Source organism: Polyodon spathula, chromosome 14, assembly GCF_017654505.1.
Source record: "Polyodon spathula isolate WHYD16114869_AA chromosome 14, ASM1765450v1, whole genome shotgun sequence".
In the NCBI taxonomy this organism is placed as follows: domain Eukaryota; kingdom Metazoa; phylum Chordata; class Actinopteri; order Acipenseriformes; family Polyodontidae; genus Polyodon; species Polyodon spathula.
This window is the reverse complement of record NC_054547.1, coordinates 26,541,787-26,561,484: the sequence shown is the minus strand read 5'-3', so window position 1 is coordinate 26,561,484 and position 19,698 is coordinate 26,541,787. Positions and strand designations below refer to the sequence as shown.

At 36.2% G+C, this 19,698-nt stretch overlaps 1 protein-coding gene across 3 annotated transcripts in view; it reads right to left on the bottom strand.

Annotated features, from left to right (window-relative positions):
* Nucleotides 1–2,776: 2,776 nt before the first annotated feature.
* The window catches only part of LOC121327041 (UDP-glucose:glycoprotein glucosyltransferase 1-like), a 48,528-nt gene continuing 31,606 nt past the window's right edge, over nt 2,777–19,698 (bottom strand). For all 3 annotated transcript variants that reach the window (XM_041270822.1, XM_041270823.1, XM_041270824.1), the window contains 18 exons: nt 18,609–18,740; nt 17,951–18,081; nt 17,074–17,169; nt 15,495–15,597; nt 13,966–14,045; nt 12,768–12,957; nt 12,304–12,462; nt 11,231–11,316; nt 10,302–10,386; nt 9,763–9,851; nt 9,251–9,355; nt 7,936–8,020; nt 6,890–7,072; nt 5,359–5,519; nt 5,146–5,260; nt 4,740–4,856; nt 4,185–4,353; nt 2,777–3,544 (listed from right to left, as the gene is read on the bottom strand). In XM_041270822.1, coding sequence (XP_041126756.1) covers nt 3,519–3,544; nt 4,185–4,353; nt 4,740–4,856; nt 5,146–5,260; nt 5,359–5,519; nt 6,890–7,072; nt 7,936–8,020; nt 9,251–9,355; nt 9,763–9,851; nt 10,302–10,386; nt 11,231–11,316; nt 12,304–12,462; nt 12,768–12,957; nt 13,966–14,045; nt 15,495–15,597; nt 17,074–17,169; nt 17,951–18,081; nt 18,609–18,740 — 2,112 coding nt within the window. In that variant the 3' untranslated portion in view covers nt 2,777–3,518. The remainder of the gene's footprint in view (nt 3,545–4,184; nt 4,354–4,739; nt 4,857–5,145; nt 5,261–5,358; nt 5,520–6,889; nt 7,073–7,935; nt 8,021–9,250; nt 9,356–9,762; nt 9,852–10,301; nt 10,387–11,230; nt 11,317–12,303; nt 12,463–12,767; nt 12,958–13,965; nt 14,046–15,494; nt 15,598–17,073; nt 17,170–17,950; nt 18,082–18,608; nt 18,741–19,698) is intronic.

Sequence of the window (19,698 nt, the reverse complement as noted above, 5' to 3'; positions counted from 1 at the left end):
ACCTCATTCGATTGGCCTTTGAAAAGGATTTGACGTGAAACTTCCACAGCCAGTGGAAAGTAGTAATGAACAAGTTTAATGCAAAAGAAAAGCGAAGGAAAAGCTAAAACCTTATTGACAACATGTACTTCACAACATTGGCATGTTTTTTTTGCATTTCATTAGTGTGCCTTGCCTTTAGATTTTATTGATCTGCTGATAGTTGTTATTTGCTTATTTGTGCCACCTGCTCTTTTATACGTACATACTGCAACGTATTAAATCACAGTGACTCAGAGGCTGAAACATGGCTAAACATGTTTACTGGCACTGATAAGTGCACAAAATATAACAAATACATGAAATAAACAGCTATGTGCTGCCACAGTAATTGTAAGGTTGATGTTCGCCACAATCGTGCCATAACTATTTTTGGATACTCTGATCCACACATAGCTCCTTCACAGTTGGAGTCCATTGGAATGGCACACCTCATTAAACTCCATTGTATAGCAGTTTGGGGTCTTTATTCTGTAATAATGCTGCACTTTGTAATTCCTATGGCATTTCATTACATAGCCATGTAACATTTTTGTATACTTATTGAAAATAATATAAAAAAAAAAGGTTGGTAACAGATTTATTACATAAACTATAAGATACAACATGCTTTTATTATCAGAGCCCCATATTTTGTTTAAAGCATTAGCGGCATCTTGAAGGCATTTCAGCAATTATGTCATCCCAAGATAAATGGGTTTACCAAGGTGACAAAAAAAAAAAAAAAAAAAAAAAAAAAAAAAGCCTTACTGTGTATTTTACACTTGAAACCAATTAAGCCTTTTCATTTTGCCTGGAACCAGACTAGTAATAAAAAGTCAATTGCTATAAGGAAATCCCAATTTTGAAACCCTGTCCCCTTTAATATAGTACACAGCCTACTGTTAAGGACTGGGAATTAACTCAGCTCTGACCACTCTTCTATGCAGTTGTGTAAAAAATAAATAAATAAAAAAAAGGTGATGCAGCTGATGCCAGTGTTGTTGGATTCGCTGTTTTGTGTAGCCAACATTTCTCTTAATGAGGGGGAAAAAAAAAAACAAAAAACACTAACAGAACTGCCCAGCCCTAGCCCACTGCATTAGAAGCACCCTGTACTACTTCATATTGTATTTCTTACCTGTTTCTATTACTGTTGTGTGTTTTGCATGGTTCTCTATTGGTGCTTACACCTTTATTTACCATGCTTATTAACTAATATACTTTTTCAACCACGGTGGCTTCTTTTGAAACAACCCTAAAAGCTAAACCTTTGAAGTTTGGCGGTTCTAGAAATGCCCACAAGGGGCGTGCAACTGTATTTTCTGCCCCATCAAATAAATGGAAAACCTCTATACAGACCGGCTGCTGCATACCCATAGTGGTCATTTAATAAAATTACCTAACTTCAGAATTCCAGTAAATGAAACATATAGTAATAGTATATTAAACAGGTAATGTCAATAATATCAACATGACAAGACACTACACATACATTCTGCCATTATGTGACCAGTCTAGAATTTCCCAAATCCCATACATTCATAGCAAAATCTGTTTTAGGGGCACATTTAACAAAAAACAGATTATGATTACAGTGTAAAAGTACAAAGTAAAATGTATTTTTTTTTTTTGGCAAGACATTAAACAGGTATCCATTGAATTGTTGGCTCTTTTAATCCATCATATACAAAACAAAGCAATTGTTCAATAATACCCTGAGATGTAAACCTTTTCCCAACAGGCAAAGCACTCAAATCATAGCATATTGATTGATGAAAAAACTCATAAAGCTGTGCAACTAGTGCAAATAAACTTCAGGGTAATGGCAATATTTAACAAGAAAAAATGAGAAGCCTTAATCTTTATTTAGCAAAATGTATTTCTTTATAGCACCTTAGAAAAATCCAATCCTAAAGTTTGCGACCAACAGAAACCTAACAACCTCCAGTGTATTTGCGTTTCATTGTTTAACTTTTTATTTTTTACTATTGCCGACACATTTGCAAGGCCTACTTAGCAGGTAATTTGAAGTTGTAGTACCAGGGTTTATGCAAAATGGAAAACAGTATTGCACAGAAAAAGAAAAAACATGTTTGCAGAATATTTGTAAGACTTCCCAACAAACAAACCCATTTTTAAATACAACATATATATATATATATATATATATATATATATATATATATATATATATATATATATATATATATATATATATATATATTATATATATATATAATGGAAATGATAATCACTGCTGTGCAAAATGTTGCATATTTTCTACTCTGCTGCATTATGAGCATCAAAAATTTACTCAAAGCCTCCACTAGTGTTTTCTATTAAAACAACCTTGACTTGCATAAAAAAGGGAAAAAAAAGTGCCTTCTGCCAGTTCTGTTGTCAATTCAACGCTGGTCTTCATTCTATTCCTTAAGGACATTATCTTCAAGTGTTGCTCAACCTTGTTTGACAGCTTTTTGGGTCTTCCAGTCTTGGGTTGGTTTCCCTGTACTTGTTGATTATGCTTTGGATACCACACCTTCACAAACGAGTGATGCAAGCTATTTCACTCGGTGTGTTTCTTTCTTTATGCAAGTCAAGGTTGTTATAATGGTAGGAAGCACTAGTGAAGGCTCTGAGTAAATTGTTGATGCTCATAATGCATCAGAGTAGAAAAATACAACATGTCTAAGACTTTTGCACAGCAGTGTGTATATGTATCTATCTATTTTTTATATATATATAAAATACACACACACACACACACACACACACACACACACACACACACACACACACGTTCTCAGTTGTATACAAGCAATATTTTGCTTTTCCAGCTTCCAAGACAACTTAAACAAAATATTTAGATGCATGTGGCTTTTCAGTCATAAAGGTTCATCTTCTAGAGATTCATCAGTGAAGAATGAGCCTTAAAAATATTTTTTTTTACTTTGTGTTCCAACACCGAATTTATGAGGTTATCAAACAGAGATCACTTGTGTACAACTTTCAGAGAATAGAAATGTATTATAATCAGTCCAGTTATACATTGTACACATGCACCTCCTATCAGTTCCAGTTCTCAATATAAGATTGATAACATGGACACTGTTTTTTGTTTTACTACAGTATTCTGTTAAATGATTTCTAGGCTAGAAGATTTGCAGTTGTGCAAAATAACTGAGGTGGATGGCATTACAAGTGGGTTGAAGTGTATTGAAAAATGTTAAAAGGAAAAAGCTAGGAAAAGGCAGATCCCTTCTGGGCTGTTGAGTTTTTTTGATTTTTATCCAGCACCTACAGTCCATTGATCATTGATTTAGATACATTTTCAACTAACTTTTACAAAGACAGTCACCCATTTGAATAGAAAATGTGAAAATTGCATTCAACACAATATCCGTCTTTGCAGATCTGTATGCTGGGATGCAAACTTCTCATAAAAAGAAAGAGACTCTTTAAACAGAGTTGTTCTTCTTATCCTGTTAGACCACAGGTTACAATTCAGTGTGCCCATTGTGATCTAAAGAAAGAAAGAAATAAAGAAAACACAGCCATTATACTTTCATCCACCTGTCAGAAAACTCAAGAAGTCACTGTGCACTACCTCACAGTAGCTGGCTGTGGGAACATTCAAATTGAATCGCTTGCTTATGTTGGAACGGACAAAACATCCCAATGCATTTAAAGGTTATTACCATTTTAAACAACTGAATCCACAACAATGCATGGAACTGCTAGATATTAACTGCAACAGTTATAAATAACATGTATGTAGTGACCCGCAAACCTTTCCCATATGGTGTGGATAGGATGTTCATTAACTCATTGTAATGTACGTAGTTTCAGGATGTCATTCAGATGAGCACTTCCTAACTAGTAGTCTGCCAGAACTCTTGAATGAAGAGGTCATATGACCAAGGTTCTTGACAGAAATATAATTGAATAAATACACAATATAATTTTCATTTCTAGAAGAAATTAATGAAGTAGCTCTGTGTATGGACAGTAAACATTAAGTAACACAAAAGTCTAATGACCAAAACACTCAGTCTAAACCACAATTCTAGTAATAATGATAGAATTAACCAGACAAAAATGTAGGTTTTCAGCCTGGACTAAAAGCAAGTTGAAACCACAATCTCCACTGCCTGGTTACCTACCTGCTTTGCTCCTTGAGGCGGTGTCATTATTGACTGGAACGGTACCCTTCTCCTTCTCATCTGTGAACTTGTTGTAGATCTTCTTAATCTCCTGGTCATATTCTGACCACTCTCCCACTATCCTTACTGCTGCCTGCAGTTTAGGCTCTTTGGTCTGTGGGTTATTGCACTGGAAACAGAATCAGATTAGATGGCAAAACATGTAACATATTCAAATTTAGAATCATTATGTCAGTGACAAAACAATATTACTCATAGTACAAAACCAGGCTCAGGATTTGGCTAACAATTCAAATGAATGGTTCACAATATAGTGACCTTGAACAATATCTATCTAGCAAAGCTTTCCGGTCATGATTGTTAAGGACCATGTTGTTTTCATCGACTGTAAAGCAAATTAACCAAACAGCTTAACACATACAATTATCCTCTTCTTCATAAAACTAAAACATGTATGCTTTGTTTAAAACACAACAAGAATAATAATGAACCATTTACAAAAGTTAATCTACCCTCACTTAAATCAGTCACACAAATAAGGCAACCTCATCATACCAGATCAATAGTTTTTGCCCACTTCTTGGAGGACTCATCGCACCAGGTTTCACACCACAGCCATTCCTGCGGGAGGGATTTTATAGGCACCTGATGGATCATGTTGTTGGGTAAATCCTGAAAAAGAAACAAAACCCAGTACAGTGACTGAACCTCAACACCGCAGCATCAGCAGTTAGATGTGTAATTAACCATGTACAGTATTTCTTTCTTGTCACTGACATGTATTTTGTATGACCTAACTCACTGGGCTTGCTTTCCGCACTTACAGCAGGATAAGAACTGAGGTGTGAAGAAACACTTGAATAGACCTCATCCATGGCTAAACAGCCTTGCACCTATGACAGCTTATAAATGGGAATCTCAGCCTGAATTCACAACAGTGGCCCGTGCAACTCCCACAAACCTGATCAAGATTGGAAAGGCTGTTAGGGTCCTGACTCAGACCCTGGTATTGTCCTCGGAGGCGGTCTCCAGCAGCTATCTTTCTGAACTTCTTCAAGTCCACCACATACAAGGCACTAAAATAACAAAACACTCTCAGGTTACAATAGAAAGACTTCATGAATTTCAGTAAAATCTGGTATTTACAAAAAAAAAAAAAAAAAAGAGGACATACCTGATATGATATTTTCGTCCGGCTAAGTGACTGGCCCAGTATCCTGACTTCCAGAACCTGTATCCATCCATTTCGCTGCGGCTCTCACAGAACGGGGTGTAGCCATAGGGAGCACCTTCCAGGTCAAAGTCTCTCAGCTCTTTCAGGTCAGTACGCACAATCTGTTAGAAGAACAAATACATAATTCCATCTGTCTCTATTGAATGAGGCGAAAAATGCCGTGGCTGCAGAGTACGAGTTATACATATACTACAAGCAGCACTTTCTCTCACTTGACTGATAGAGATTTATCAGCTTAAGCAAAGGCAATAATGTTGGGGCTTGTGAGAGCTCATGTACAGAACAAGAGGTGCTGGTCCTTTAAAATGCAGCACCTGAGACTCATTCTAGTGAAGTTGGTTGTGGTAATGGGAGTTATCTGTTCATACTGTATATGACTGAACCAGAATGAAATATACAAAAATTCTTATGGCTGCCGAAAATGATTTCCGATTTCATTGTTCAGCCTCCACCCTAGCGAACACAGTGTCAATACACGTCACCCTACCCGCCATTGAAAAGAATAGTTAAAACATGGCGGCAACGTCTGTGTGAGCCACAAGATGGCAGTAGAGTCACTGCATGATCAGCCATGTGGAGACCAATTTAAAAACAGCAATTGCTGCAAAGCAAGAGATGATGTTAAAAGTAACTGGCATACACTATTTAAAATAACCCACCGATGACATTAATCTAAGCAGACTACAGACTGAACATCAAACATTTTATAAATCAGCATCAAAAACAACCTCTTTATATCCGCTTCAGTAAAGAAGACTGCCATCCCTCACAAGTTAAAATAATTATTTGTTTTCAGTGTTAAGATGTTTTTTTTTTCCTTCTCTCTGTCTAGCTTTCGAAAAACATAGACCTCAGTATGTACAAAAATGAAAGCTTGGCAACTACTGTGTTTTAATAATGTATTTGCTATAGCAGAAAGAAAGCTTTTGTTACATTTCTGATGTGTTTAATCCAATTTAAATTTCTACCCTTGGCTCCCAGAACTTTTTGTGAAATGGCATCTAAATATTTTATCAGTTCTAGTACAAAACGACCTTGTCTAGGAACTACTGTGATGATTATGATGTCAGTGCGCAAACACAACCAAGTCCTGAAACAGAATGCTCATTGGACAGCAGACTCTTCTATGAGTTAAAATATCACAAGTCCAAATCTTGCTAACGGCAGGAACGCTAACATATTTAGTCTACAGATGTCCAGTGGGTTTTTCAAACACTATCCTTGATTTGTGTCTCCCACAACTCTTTTGCCACAATCAGTCAGGCCCCTTGTTTGAAGCAAGTACAATTAAACTGTAAGGAAATAAAGAAACACAACTTTAACGTCAGTAACTCAAACATTTAATTTAAATGTGCCATATGTGTTTGCTACTTACTCTGTCATCAGAAATGGTGCTAATTGTATTATCTGATAACCCCTGATAAACCACGGTTAATTTGAATAGAATGGCAATGTTGTTTTATGATATTACCTGGTCAGCATCAACAAAGAGAAACTTGTCAACAGCCAGTGGAAACAACACATCCAAGAAGAGAATCTTGTATCCCCAAATGATTCTTTGCTTCTCTGTCTGCTGGTGGAGCCACCTGGGCCATTTGTACTGAACCAGTTCATACTGGAACCCATACTCCTCAGCCATGTAAGGAATGAACACCTAACAAGAAGATTGGAAGTGAAATATTTAGCTGGATAATTGAACCATGTTAGGCCATAAGGCTTAAGTATCAGAAGAATGTGTGCATATGTTAATGATAGTTATATTATATTACTGGTTCAGCACTAAGTAACTTTGCAAAACAACAACCCTACTATAACTAATTATTTTGTTGTAGTGTCTTGTGTGAAAATGTTAAGCAAAAATGACACAAGGGCATGTTTAAAACCAGTAATAAGTAAAGTAGATAACATCACTTTATTCATTTTTAATTAGCCCAACCTAAGGTTGTAAAAAAGCACAATTAAGTCTCAATGACCAATGTTCAGATAACTACAAGATCCTGTGCCAAGGAATGAACATACACAGTAAAGTCATAATTAACCCTTTGCGGTCCTATGCACCACAGACCTAACACGAACATAAAAAAACAAGACAGATGCTTCCACATCCAGAGCTCAAAGAATATCACGGACATTTGCAAAGCTTTTTCAGATGTTACAGTAATTGGATCACATTATTGAGGAGTTTGGTGATAAAACGAGTGATCAGGAGAGGATTTATCAGTGTGCACGACTATGAAGAGGTGTGTGATTAATACAGTAAACAAGGGGTGGAGCAGGGCTGCAGATGCAGTACTGAGTGTCCTGTTGATATGTGCCTTTTAAATCGGATTTATTGTGAAAAAAAAAAACTTTTAAACAGCATGTGCAAAATAAAAAGTGTGTGAAAATAAATTGGACCTGACGCACCTGACAGGCGCTGAATAAATGGACTGCAAAGGGTTAAACTATGCCACTGAATCTGTGTCTCCAGGACAAACAAATAACTCATAAAAGAAAGGAAAATAGCATCACAGAAACCTTAAAAGCTGGAGACAGGTAGTTCTTCAAGAACCAGAACTTGACAGGGGTTTTGGTGTGCTTAAGTACAGACAGCATCATAATCCTGTATAGAAAGATAGAATTTCTTTAGTACAATTAAAAACAATACTACAAATATAACAGAGCTAGCTGTACCACAGAAAATTGAACCTGCATAGGAATAGTCTGAAAATATGTTTTGAGCAACATATTCCATTAATGCCTTCACTTATAAGATTCCAAAGCATGGCATGTTTAAGGATCTCATTAATATATACATATTTTGCGCATTCAGAAGCAAGCATTGTACACCCAATAGGATATCAGAAAAACAACTGAAGTTTAAATCACAGGAGACAAGGTATAAAAAGAAATTTAAAAACACAGCATAGGAATGCAGAACATGTAAAAGCAACAGAATTGCCTATCTTCAGTACACAGCTGGGGAGGAAACGTACTGTTTTTTTTCTCAAAGAGGTATAAATATATATATTATATATCATATTTATATATATATTATATATTTATATATATATATATATATATATATATATATATATATATATAAAAATCTCCCTAGAGAAAGCTTACCAGCCAAAACAATGATTTGAAACTTTTTGTACATTGCTTTGCTATAGTTGTAAAAAAAAAGTTTCAGAGTATGAATTATACGAAGAGAAGGTAGACCTCTGGCAAATAGACTCTTAAAATGGCAGGTTCATATATCTTTTTGATAATGTGGATATGAGAGGGCATGGTGTGTCCCCAGGGCAAAGTTCAGGATTCAAACTCCTACATCATTAGTTTCAAATGTAAAAATGGCATCCTCAAAACACAAGCATGAGTGACACTGCACAGGAATGAAGATGGCTTAAATATTAAAAGAAGAAACATCCAAGCAAGTGCACAGATCATATTGTGACCAATGGTCCCACAATTACAATATCTAACACAAAAAAGATTATTAAAAAAAGTGTTTGCTCACAGAGAAATGTATACTGTAGTGTATGTATGTGTATTAACACAGACAAATAACAGGTTGCTGCTGTGCTGAAGCCTTGATATGCAAGTGTTTTAGATAAAGGTGCGATAACCAAGGTGCGGTAAAAACAATAAATTATCTTGCAAGTCATACCTTACAATTAAACTGCAGATGGTCAATAGAAAACTTTATTCCAAATGTGCTTCATTGTGGGATATCTCCACTTCACAGCCGTGTTATATTTCTTAATTATAATACAGTTTAGATGGTAAGAAAGTGAAGGATGCCCCATTTTATCAATCACAATTGCCAACTTTGAGACATTAAACCAACCTGAGGAATCTTTCGTAAAGGTGCCCTGATGCCACTGAGAAAATGTTGATAATATCATCTTTCTCCGGCCTCACTTCATCAGGCTTTGCACCTCCAGTAAATCCCCTATGCAGAAACAAGCACACACAAAGCACAGTTTAGGAGGATTTCAAAACATGGGGATTAGATACTTCGGGAAAACAGCAGTGCACTGTGAATGTTCAATTCCAACACAATCTTTCTTTATCACAATCTTCAAAGTTACCCCACAATCATGTTATATTAAACACACATTGTTATTCCTTCATGTCTGTTTGCTAGTCATCCAATTGTATTTGAATACAAATTTCTACAAAATGTTTCCTCTGTACTGTACAATATATAATTTGCAATAAACCTCATGCTGGGTCATAAAGTCAACAATTAATTTTAAATAGCATGTTCATCATTCTCTGACATGCAGAAACTCGGAAATAATGATGTATGAAAGGTCTATTCATACCATTCAATCTGCTTTTCTGTTTGACACATACCTTGTTAAGGACTCCCAAAATCCTGAATCATTGTCATGGTTTCCATCACTAAGCAGCTCTTCATTTATTTTGTCAGACTTTTTCTGGACCTAAGAGAGGCAAGAAAGATGAATCTGAAACTTTAAACACAAAACACTGTCCCTCTGTACAACCCCAGAATATTATCACTTTATCAAAAGCAGTTCAATATTGCTCTAAATCAGCTTTGCTGAGGCTCTTTTATGAGACATGTGATGTTCAAAGCACATCAAACTAAAATGATTGAAATGTCCTGGTTTCACAGGACCACATTATCACTAATCATAGTGCTAATCCAGGCCTGTTTAACCAGTCAGACCTGGCATTTATTGAACACATTTACCACTGAATAACTGAGCAACCACCTCTGGAGTGGAAAAGTAAAAACTATTAAAAGTATATGGACAGCATCAATTAACAATACATCCAAACAGTACTGTGCTGCACTGTACATTTTACTAAATCATTCAAACGATTCACACATGTTTTAAAATTTGACAAAGGATTTAACCAAAACCTACCCTGACTTTAATGATTTTACTCTTGAAAGTGTTCAAGACAACTATCAAGTCATCAGCATCAGCAGGAGAGTCGGTTCCCTCATGCCTAAAGAAGAAAAAACAGAAACAGGATCACACTTGGGCTAAGCACAATGACAACATAGAGGAAAATAGGACATATTACACAGCATAACCCTTGAAATGCCAGAAAAAAGTTTTGTGATGTTAAATTTAAAGATGTGTACATTTTCCCACACGTTATCTTTCCAAAAAATCTGACCTTCTAAATTTTGAAAAGCCAGGCCCTACAGAGAAAAGATTGAATCTGTTCTGTAAAGTTCTACCCTTTTATCGTGTTGCACATTCTCAAAGTTTAAAAAGATTTAATTTAAATGTGAAAACGCGCTTTGCATGAAAAAATTACCACAACCAAACGTCTGAACTTGAAGCAGTCTGATGCCTCATCACTGTTGCAGCCCTTCTGCCTTCTGACTTTTGCTAGTGCAAAAGCGAACACCTCATTGGCTAAAATAAAAACCGCTTCAGCAAGTAGATATTTAAATTGCTTTGTGTTATTGCGCAATACGAGTGTATGACAATAGTATGATATTAATATTTTGTTTTTAATTGTTTTGTATATTGTTGTTTGTGATGTGCAGTAAGAAATAAAACAAACAATAATTCTAAGTACCTATGTATACTGCAACTGAGGCGTACGCAGCTAGACAGTAAAAATGGGCAGCCAACTCCAGGACTACGACATATCCGAATCTGCAGTATAGCGAGGGCTGATATAACAAGGGGTGGGTGTACTAAAAGACTTGCCCTTTCTAACTGCCGGCCCATGCAAATCAGTCCTGGATCCCCTAGCCAAATGTACATAGAAATATACACTGAAGATTCAAATCAGTTAGTTTACCCCCAAGGTAACTTTTTCAGAAGCTTGATACCTGTAAATTTTGTAGATTTCTTCGGATCTCCCCTTTCTCAATTTCAGAACCCAGGCTCCAGGATTAGCCTTCAGCTGGAAGTAACCCTGCAAGATAAACAGTTTGTTTAAGCAGTTTGGTGCTTCGAAAAACAACAGTATGCCAGTATGCATGTGTACGAGCAATTCTGTGATGAATCAACCCAATACAAGATGTTTTTCCACTTTTTCATCTTAGATCCTATCCTTATGCTTACTGCAAAATAGATTTACCCTACTTTATTAACACACCAAATACTATCTATCCAAAGTTAAGGGCGTAGTCCTCCAAAATGACATCCTACATTTTAAAGCCCATATCTCTTGAAATATTAAAGGTATATGTATATTTGTCTCCTAATGTGCCGTTTTCTAAAACATGTACAGTTCAGTACATATTTTGCCATTAATAGGGGCTCGTCTTTTGACTAATGCATGCTAGGGGCAAGGCATTTCTTGTGTGAATTATCTATTAGCAGCAGATCACAAACACAGAAAACCATCCAGTTGGATACATATGATCTTTCAGCTAGGTCTTGTAACCTGAAGCGACTGTGTGTTACAGCTGTTACAATTCTGGTTTGTAGTAACATATTTGGATATTTATTGGATGTATAGCTTATTTTGCTTCTGTATCACCTGTGCCACAGAATGTTTTCAGACCCTAAAGTCAGTGCCTGTTACAAGACAGCATCCTCAAGCAGTTTGGTTTTGCTATCTCCTGGTTCTAGATAATTCACACAAGAAATGCAGTTACGAGTCCCTATCAATGGCAAAACAAGCTGGAAACATTTTAGAAAAAAAGACTGCATACTACGAAATATTAAAATGCAGCCAAATAATGGTTAGTTTAACTGACAAAACTTATTCTGGGGGGGACAATCTCCCTTACACTAGGGTAGCTATTACTCCCCAAGTAACTGAAGTAGAGTAAAACTATTTTGAAGTGTATTTGAAAAAGTTTGGTGTAAAACAGATGGTCAAGTCGGGACCACTGGTTGGCTTGGAATGACTTGTATAGTAAACACAAATGCTTTATGATAAAAGAACACTCACCAGGTTAGCCATCACAATGGTATCCACAATGACAGGGTTGGATGTTGTCCCCAGAGTAAACTGCAGTCCTCGAGGGGGCTGACCTGTGCTCACATCAAAAGAGTGCCCCTCCAGCAGCAGATATTCCAGCTCATACTCAGCAGCCACCATACTCTCCACCTGAAAATAAAAGACAAAGCCAGCATTATCAGTTAGGCTGAATCAAAACGGGCATTTACAGTGTAATTGTGATTAAGATAAAAGTACTTATTTTTAAATAAAAGGAAGCAAAAACTTAGTTAAAACAAATGCAGGGCAGATCTTGGAACAAAACGGAACCAAGAGACAGCTGTAGTATGGACCAGAAAGTCCTCAGTAATACCGTATTACAGTGGAAAGAGGATTGCTAGAATTGTTTGTAAAATGCACATGTTGAAAAAACAGAGTAGTGTTTGTAATATCTGGTGGTGTGTTTTGTAACTTACCTCTTCCAAGTAAATGTTGTCCAGATCATAGCGTGTTTTGACAGACTCCACCATCCAGCTCTCTGGGGGGTACACATTGAGTGTGAACAGGGGAGAATGAGGCATATCCAGGAACTTAGCAATCGGGCCCAGAGCAAAACTATTATCCACCATGAAGGTAATCTCGGGCTCCAACACATAGCGATAAAAGCTGAAATAAAAAAATAAAGTATTTATTGGTTATTGGTTATGTAACAGAAATAGGCAGAATGTATTTGTTCTGAATAAAATGAATAAAACAATTGATGTCAATCACCTGTAAGCGCCACAAATAACAGCTATGGGGAGAAATGTTACACATATTACCTGTATAAAAAAAAATGTAATAGTGGTAAATTAAAAAATACTAGGCAATACAAGTTTGTTCTGTCTCACTGTTATGCAGAGCTTCTAATAACACAAAATTGTAATGCTCTACAATACAACATCAGAAGTTTTAAATGACGGCTCAATTTACTTTTGAATTTCAACCTCAATGTAGATTCTGTTTGCTCAGTTATGCGGTAAGTAAATGTGCACAGAATAGAAGTTGCAGAACTTTGTTAGTAGAGACTTTTGCCAACATAAGGTGTGTGCTGGCAATATGCAAACCCCCTCCCAAATCTCAAAATGGGCTAATCCTGACCTAAAGATCCACCCCTGATATACAACTCTGTGCCTCCCTCACACACAAAACAATTTGGGCAATCTGTCATCAAACCACGCAATGATTTTGTGAGGTGTACTGCTGTCCTCTAAAAAAAAGTTTTTAGTTTGCAAACATATTACCAGTCACATTCTCTCTCAGAATTTACTGAATGGACTTCCAGAAAAGTAAAAAACTTCCACAATAATTTGCATTTGGAAATTAGTTTATTTCATCAGCAGCTGCTTAAAGCAGGAGTATCTGCTGGAGAAACCAGACACTGCTGTTTGTTTGCTTTATAACTATTTGATAAATTACTTTCCTTAGCTAGAGATTTAATGATATCCAATTTACGATGCCGTAATACTACTAAAAAAAAAAATGTGTAAGAAAACTATATTCCTGTGTGTATTTGTTTTAGCTTTTACAGTATTATCTTTGACTTCTATCGGTACACATTTCCATTAAGAAGTCAATTTTGTTATGATACTTTAGGGCGTTCACAGGTTTCCTGCTATTGCCTTGTACTCTTACCTCTTCAGTGGCAAGTCAGAGAGCTTGGACTGGCAGTTCATAAAAACTCTAAGGTTCATATTGATCAGCTGGCTCAAAACCTAAAGAAAAAAAAAAAACAGAAGGGATGCAGCAGAGTTATGGGTAGTATGGCATTTCCTGACATTTGGCTCATGAGTCGGAAGTCTGCACCGAGAGGCCTGGCCCGCTGCCCCAAATGGGTTCTAGGAGGTTGGCCGTAGAGACGATATCCCGCACTGACAGGGCTGGCTTTCAGGGAATTTAAGCATAGCATTCTGAAAAACCTATTTCTACAACCATCAATCAAAACAAAATAACACCTCAGCCTTCTTCCATGTGATTGATATTCTCTGAAAATACTCAAATGTAGAAGCCAGAAAAAATCAACAAATTCTAAAGGAAACTAAGTCAGCAGACTTCTGTGCCACTATTAATGAAAATGGGAACTACAGTTTATTTTAGTTCAAGTATCATGTTTTATGTTAAATAACCCATCCGATGGTGGTTTGCACTAACTGGAAACATGATAATAACTGAACTATTTCTAAGCAGTAAAATAAATTATGTAAACACTGCAATTAACAAAATGTGTGAGTGTGGTGGCACTTAAAACCAGGCGCTGTCTTTTTTTTTAATATGTTTTTATTTACCCCGTAGCAGAAAATAACATTAAAAATTAAAATCACTTTAAAACCACAAATCCAAGCAAGGTGATTAACATTTTGACCCCCTTTTATATTTGAAAATACTAATCCTATTGAAAGACTGTTTAAAAAGAGACAATGTAATAAAGTGTATCACTCTTCCTCTTTACCATTACCGAGACAGTAATGGTTGAAAATCAGAGTTTAATACAGAAACACAGTTTAAACTAACTATAACGCTAGGTTTGGTTTGTGCAGCTTGATTTTCATTTCATCATGATAGAATGGTTCCGATTAAAGAGAGTCTACTGTTAAAACTGCATTGGTCTACACCAGGGCTTCTCAAACTCGGTCCTGGGGACCCCCTGTGGCTGCTGGTTTTCAGTCCAACCGAGCTCTCAATTACTTAACGACCCTTACTTGAACTTATAATTTGCTTAACTAGACCTTAATTAAGCAAATTATTAGTTCAATTACGGGTCTAGTTAAGTAATTAAAAGCTTGGTTGGAATGAAAACCAGCAGCCACAGGGGGTCCCCAGGACCGAGTTTGAGAAGCCCTGGTGTAGACCAATGCTGTTACAATAGCAGATCTAAATATGCTGTGAAGAGGGATCCCTGAGCTTTGATCCAAGGTAGTACCTTAAAGTGAACGCCTGACTGCTGAAGCTTAGACAGTGTGCAAACTCTGAGCAAGTTGAGCAGCTGCTAGTGCTACACAATCACTATATATATATATATCCATCCATCAAATACAAACATAAAATAAGAGAGCGCTAGTTTTAATTAAAAAAAAAAAAAAAAAAAGAATAATGAAGGGTTTGAAAATTTCAATAGACTGAGGATTGTTTAATGCCAACCCTGTATACAGTACTTTACCACTCACTGTGAGGAGAGGAGCAAGTTTCTGAGCAGCTCTGGTTGCAGGATCCAGTACAGCCACAACATCAAAATACACTTCTTCCTCCTTTGGTCGAACCTTCACTGCACTAGGAGAAAACAAATAAACAAAAAGAAAAACTTTAAAATTCAGCTGTACATCTATGGTGCATCTTAGGGTTAAAATGATTTTTGCCATGACTTATTCTTTGTGAAATATATATAAGGATTGCCTGTTTTTTATGCAACATATTTCATAAATAAAAATAACTTTCCTCTAACTACAGCACTTCCTAGATGTACATTCAAAGCTCTTTGTACAGTTTGAGATGAATACTCCAATACTGTTTGTACAAAATCTGTACTGTAAATATATATTTACTCCACCATTCAACCAACAACTTTACTTTTGTTTCTTTAAAAAGGTGTAGTCACAAAGTTTTAAAAATATAATTTCCAACTAAATTTATTGTCTGGCTAAACTTCTCTTTTGCAATACATTTTCTAATCTACAAAACACCTCTGCAGGTACTACACTATAGTGCAAGCCACTATAATCCGTGTTAGGAATGGAACGCTAGGTACTTTGCCGCCTGTGTCGCTGCCATTGCTTTCATATGGTGTTGGACAAATCAACGCAGGACGATATCGCTAGTCTCGCAGTGCCGCTCAAATTGAAGCCAGAGCAATTTTTTCAGGCTGCCACGCGATACCGTCGGTGGATTAACCAATCACAGCCAAGTGCTGACAACACGCACTTGCCAGGAAAAATCATGCAAGAAACTGTTGTCTACAGAGGTGTCCATGCACCCTGAAGTGTTTGATTCTTCCCATATTTCATACAAGGACAGGTAAGTCAGTATTTTATACATCGACTCTGATAAGCATCCTTCCTGTAGCCAATTTGACACTGTTACCACGTTTTGCTTTTTTTTTTATTTTATTATTTCTGTAGTTCACTACTATTTTTAGTAAATAACTGGCTGTAAAAGGATATATTTTCCAACTCTTCCGTAGGCTACTTGCTGTCAGCAACATATTGTATGTTTCTTTGCTAAGCTGATCACTCATTTCATACACCTACATATAGATGACAGAAAAACTACTTTGAAAAACCAGTGTTTTTATTTCATAGATTACATGGGGGGCATTACAGCTATGACCAAAAGTTTTGCACCACACACTATAGAATTAGGCTAATAATATTACGTTGATATAACTGAAATTACATATTCGAGTACACAGCCTACGGTGTGGAACTGGCACTACTGTACTGTACCATTACATTTTTCTATATTGTAACAAAAGTCAGTCATACCACTCCTGTGTGCCCGGGTGCAGACTAGAGGTATCGCACCGTGAAAATGCCCAGCGGTACCACGCCGCGCCTGTCTGTCTGTCTCGGGCTTAAGAGGTTTAGTTTCAATAAAGATGAAAACCAACCTTAAGGTCCACTCTGTCTCTCTATGACAGATACAAACATTATGGCAATTCCTCTTATCCTGAATAAACCTTAACTCTAATCCATTTTCTAATCACTTCCTACAGATTAAAACTGTCTGTTTTGAAAAACTTCTGTAAATTACCTGTATCTGTCTTCAAAGAAATTGTACTCGATTCTTGCATCTCCCTTGGGCTGAGAGGAGAGTAAAGCATCCACCTTCATAACCAGATCACTGGCACTAGAAAACAAAGACCAAAAAAGTACAGTGTTAGTAACTTACAGTACGTCTTGCACCATGATAAACACAAAATAAGAGCTAGCAATACAGCAGAAAAGCAGCTCACCACAAACTTCTACTGTGACAAATTCTTTTAGCAATTTTTTTGTTGGCTTTGCAATTTATAAAAAAAACAATGGAAATGTAGTGAAATACTGGAACCAAATTCAGTCTCTGTGCATTCAACATAATTTTGAGAATTGGCCCAGGTTCAGTTGAAATAAAACTGACATAAAATAAGTGATATACTATTATGTGACAATAGCAATGAGTAGAGGTCTACTTAAATTGTATTTTTCATGGGTAGGTTGCGGAATAAAATTAGGATTTCGCTGACATTTCGCGGACCTGTTTAAACATTAAGTAAACCTAAGTAGACAGTATTTCAGAACACTATAAGGCCTAAAATAGTGATACTTAGTAAAATAGAGTGCTGTCATTTGTTAAAGGCAAGCATGCAGCAACCCCTAAAGTTGACTTGCCCATACAGAGACTGCACATTCTGCATCCACTTAATTGGTTGGAAGTTAAGGCAAAGTTTTGCCAAATTGTACTGATGTGGAAATCGATAAGAAACAGTTGTGCAGTAGTTCATTTAAACTATTTTTTTTCCCTCACCGTACTTGTTAGTATGCATTGGCCCCTAAAATAGGTGAATTTCGCGATGACCACTCAATTTCACGATTTCTGCTCCTAGCAATGAGCAATACCAGAATAATTAGAATATATGTTAGAAATATACCGATCTTCTTCTATTCCCAGTTGCTCGATTTTGCTCTGAATTCTCTTTCCAGAAGTCTTCAGAATGATGCTTTCCAACAGGAGGAAATCATCTTGGTTGAAGACTTCACCGTCTTCAAGAGGCCCAATTATCTGGAACAATATATCTGGATCAATATATCTGGATCAATATATCAGGTTACACTCTTCAGATTAGTTTATTGATGCCCAAAACATTAAAACAGATCTAAGCCACTAAATTAATTAGTGAGCAGTTTATTTCAGTTAATAATGTATAGTTTTACAAAATTGGGAGGGCTGTTTTACAATGCAGTTTAATTGCACTGTTTCTGAATGTTTGTTTCACTTTTTCAGTGTGTGTATTAACCAACAGATTACGCTTCTTTGTGAATTTGCCTCAGACAATAAGAGTAAAAGGTACAGTTTAGTAAAAAGCAATTAGTGTACACTTTTTACAAATATTTCTAAATATGAAAGCCCTCTATCAAGATTTAAAGTATTTTATAGGATATAAAATACTTTAAATCTTTACATATATTCTAAAGACTTGGCCAAATGTTACACTATTGTGAGGGAATAATAAGTAAAAGGTAATAAATTTACATTTTTAGAACTTGTACATTTAATACCGTTGTACGAAATAGAAAAATCTCACTCACCCGCCCATTGCTGATCACAGCCCTCTGTCCTTTTTTCAGCTTCAGCACATCTCTGCAGAAGGCAGCGTGGGAGAGCAGAAAGTCTACTTTGGGAGAGTCATACGCACTCTTAAACAAGCCAATATCCATACCCTGAAAAACAGAATGAGATCTTACTGTACAAGAGAAATAAACAAACACATTCTTTGTCATATCAGATATTAAGTAGTAACCGTGAGACACATTCACATCATTTAGTAGAACTTGAAAAAATAAATCTGCTATAGTTTGTAATATATTGCTTTAAAATCAGCTCAACCTAATTTACATAGTCCAAAAGGTCACCATAACTTAACTTACGTTAGGATGCACTCAATATAATGTTAAATTACAATTTAAAAAAAAAAAAAAAAAAAAAAACGTGGGCAACATACATATTGTGATGCTGTTCATTTCAATGTTATTCCCCTGAGTAGTATGGTTTTGACGTATGCCTTGTTTCCACTGCGTGGCGCAACAGACTTTTGCTGCCCCTAGCTAGGCTCCACATATCAAAAGAGCATTTCAGTGTATTTTTCCCCCAAACCTTCACAAGCTCAGAAATTCTTGCTGTGCATCAAAAGTTTACTGGGGGTTTGTGAGATTGTACTGTGTTTTGTTTTAAAATAAACCAGTGGTAACAAACACATTTAACCATAGACTGGCTTGTTATAAATAAAAAGGAATCTGGTTAAGGAGAGCACAGCCAAACAAACAGCCAGGTTTTCTCACTGTGTTTATCATGAATACAAGAAAGGATCACGAATAAAAAGATGGCGAAAAACATGTGTACATCCTAATGGCACTTCATCACAGCTTCTAGAAGGACAAACTTAAGGTCATACCATTTCAAGACTTTGTTTTACTAAATGGGTGTCAGTGCTGATAAATTACTGTTTTTAACTAAACATATTATTGTTCATGTTTATTTTGGACTAATGTTTAGTCATTTAAAGTTGTTTAACAAGCAACAGTGCATATTCAGACAAATGGATTATTAATAAAGTTACGGAAACCATAGGGGGTCAATACATTGACATCTACACTTCTGTATATTTTTATTACAGTGGAT